Source organism: Sphaeroforma arctica (assembly GCF_001186125.1).
Source record: "Sphaeroforma arctica JP610 unplaced genomic scaffold supercont1.4057, whole genome shotgun sequence".
Classification (NCBI taxonomy): Eukaryota; class Ichthyosporea; order Ichthyophonida; genus Sphaeroforma; species Sphaeroforma arctica.
In genome coordinates this window covers 1-2,714 of record NW_014036501.1, presented here as the reverse complement: position 1 = coordinate 2,714, position 2,714 = coordinate 1, and the positions used below count along the sequence as shown (strand labels likewise).

Sequence of the window (2,714 nt, the reverse complement as noted above, 5' to 3'; positions counted from 1 at the left end):
ATATATATATTATTTGTAGTGAATGTTTAGTAAGCTTTTGAGAAATGAAATTGTCCTTTTTGTTAAGCGCATCAGCTAGAATATGCCGTTGAACTTCGTTTTGCATAGCATACAACACCCTTTGTTCAAATCTCGAGATGATTCAAGCCTTTTAAAATGAAGACAGAGCCTAAGAGCTCAAACTTATACGCGACGATAAACAAAAAATACACGCAAATATAAATATAGCCTACACGGCATCACAAAATATATTTATTTACAGAATGAGATATCTCCGCGACGGCGATTTTACTCGACCTTGGCTTCGGTGGAAATGGCTTCAGAAACCTTAGCGGCGGTGTCCTTGTTGACCAAAGGCTTGATGGCATTTTTGTACACAATAGACGCTCCTTGGGTAGAGGGAAGGAACATCCAGACGCACAAGCACATCTTTACCACGTAGTACACGGGGATAAACTCGAGCAGGTACTCCTCACCAAACTCAAGAACGTTTAGACAGGCGTAGATAACCCAATAGGTCAACCACTGTGCATCGTCAGTGGAGCCGAGCGCCTCGATGGCCTGGATAGACGCGTAGGCGGGGTATACTACAGCAACGAGCGTGGTAACAAAGTCGGCTCCGAAGATTAACCACGCGGAAAGGAAGGCAATTGCGGCACCGCCTAGTACAACATGTGCAGCTTGAGCACCGGTCTTCTCGGTGACCTGCTTGATTTGTGGCTGGCTTCCAAACTTCTTGTTCAAGTCCACTGCCAATTTTTGGTATTGTACCTTAGCTTCCTCCAAACTCATGATGACTATTTTTTTTAAACGTTCTGTTGACGATAGAGAAAATATGGGAATCTCTGCTATAGTTGATATATCTATATATATATATATATTTATATATTACAAAACAGAATAGAATTTTTAGTGCGGCCGCAGTCGCCCACACATCATGAAAATGCGTGCGAAAATTGTGAATTACTACGCGAGGCCGGCGAGGGATATCATTTTTTTCTATTCTCTCACTCGTTTGCAATCACTCAGTGACAGTGACACTCATCGCTGAACACAACTCCACACAAGTCACAACTCACATGAGTCACAAGTCGCAACTCGCAACAGCTACTAGTAGAGGAGAAAAATACTCCGTGTCTGTATTGTTGTGAAAGTCCACGGCAAATTTGCAATCCAGCATTTTTGGGGGGGGTTTTGTTTTTGTTTTTTGTCTAAAATAAAAATAATTTGATATAGTCGCACTTCTGACGCTCTGGTTGGCTCTGGGGTATGAAACTGAAAGTATTGACATATGGCAGTTGGCACCGGCATTTTGCATAGCCTCCTGACAAAAGAACACATTTTGTTTTTAAAAACCAACAAAACAAACCCAAGATTCACGTGCATGTGCCTAAATATTTGTTGATATAGAAAAGCCGATTACGTCAGTATGGACAATATTTAAGTATAGCTTAACATTTTGGCGTGTTATCATTCGCTTAAAGTTTTAAGTGTTAGCAATGGCGACTTGATGCCCTCGTAGAAACAAGAAAGAGTAAGTTTAGCAATGATAAAAATATCCACAAGCGTTAAATTGAAATCAGAGTGGGAATCACAGCAACCCGCAGCTTTATATTTTACATGTATTTATTTTATTTGTATATTTTTTTAAAACAAATATATTATATATATATATATATATATATACATATTTTATACTATATATATATATACATTAATATATATATATACATATATATATATATATATATATATATGTTAGACAGGAGGGTCAGGAGGCCGTGTAAATACAGTTTTCGAATTTTGCGCCAAAATTGATATTTTAGCCGGCGAGAAGGCTGCGCGTGCAATTTATTTATTTATTTTTTGTCCTTCCAAATCACTTTCTAATTTTTCATAGAAAAAAGTGATATTTGGCTTCGCGGCTTTCGTAAATTTAAAATATGAATGTCAGTGATGTTTCAAAGAGTCTGTATACGTACCATAGGCCGCTTTGTCACATATCACTGGGATTTAAACGCACTTTGCCAAAATGCCTATAATGCACATTGTCATGTGGAAGCTCAACGAGGGCGTCTCCGAAGCAGATATTAAGGCCTCTATCGGGGGAATTGCGACTCTCAACCAGCTAGACACTGTACAATCGTGCACAGTAGGAAAGAATTTCTGTGGTCGTTCACAAGGTACATCATATAGTTACATCACTGTTTCCACATAGTATTTCATGACTGAGTTAAAAGCTGATGGTGGCAGTCTGGCACGTGAATATCAACGATAGTGTTTTGTGAGACATTAGTCGTAAACTTTCAAGCACAAGAAGGAAGCTCATACGGCCACAAGGTTCCAGAACGTCTTTTCGTGTAAATTGTGCTATTGAAGTGTCAACTATGTTTATATATCAGTCTCAATGACCTCACAATATCTCCCAACTTATACGATGCAACTATATGCTGTCACATTTTTCCACATACATGTCACTACGTATTGTATGAACTGTACGAACGTGTATTTGATCGTAATTGTCAAAGCGTATATATATATATATATATATATTTATATATATATATATATATATATATATATATGTATATGTATGTATGTATATATACATATATTATATATATATATATTATATATATATATATAATATATATATATATATATAATATAGTATAGTTATATGTATTATATATATATAATTATTTACTTATTTA

The 2,714-nt window shown here is 36.4% G+C and overlaps 1 protein-coding gene across 1 annotated transcript; it reads right to left on the bottom strand.

The window, feature by feature from the left end:
* Positions 1-232: 232 nt before the first annotated feature.
* Positions 233-917, bottom strand: SARC_14037 (hypothetical protein). Its single transcript, XM_014291835.1, has one exon. The coding sequence runs from the start codon at positions 790-792 to the stop codon at positions 289-291; it is 504 nt and encodes a 167-aa protein (XP_014147310.1). The 5' UTR covers positions 793-917; the 3' UTR covers positions 233-288.
* Positions 918-2,714: the final 1,797 nt, after the last annotated feature.

Excerpts from the sequence above, each read along its gene's own strand:
- SARC_14037 (XM_014291835.1), bottom strand. The coding sequence starts at position 792 with ATGAGTTTGGAGGAAGCTAAGGTACAATACCAAAAATTGGCAGTGGAC.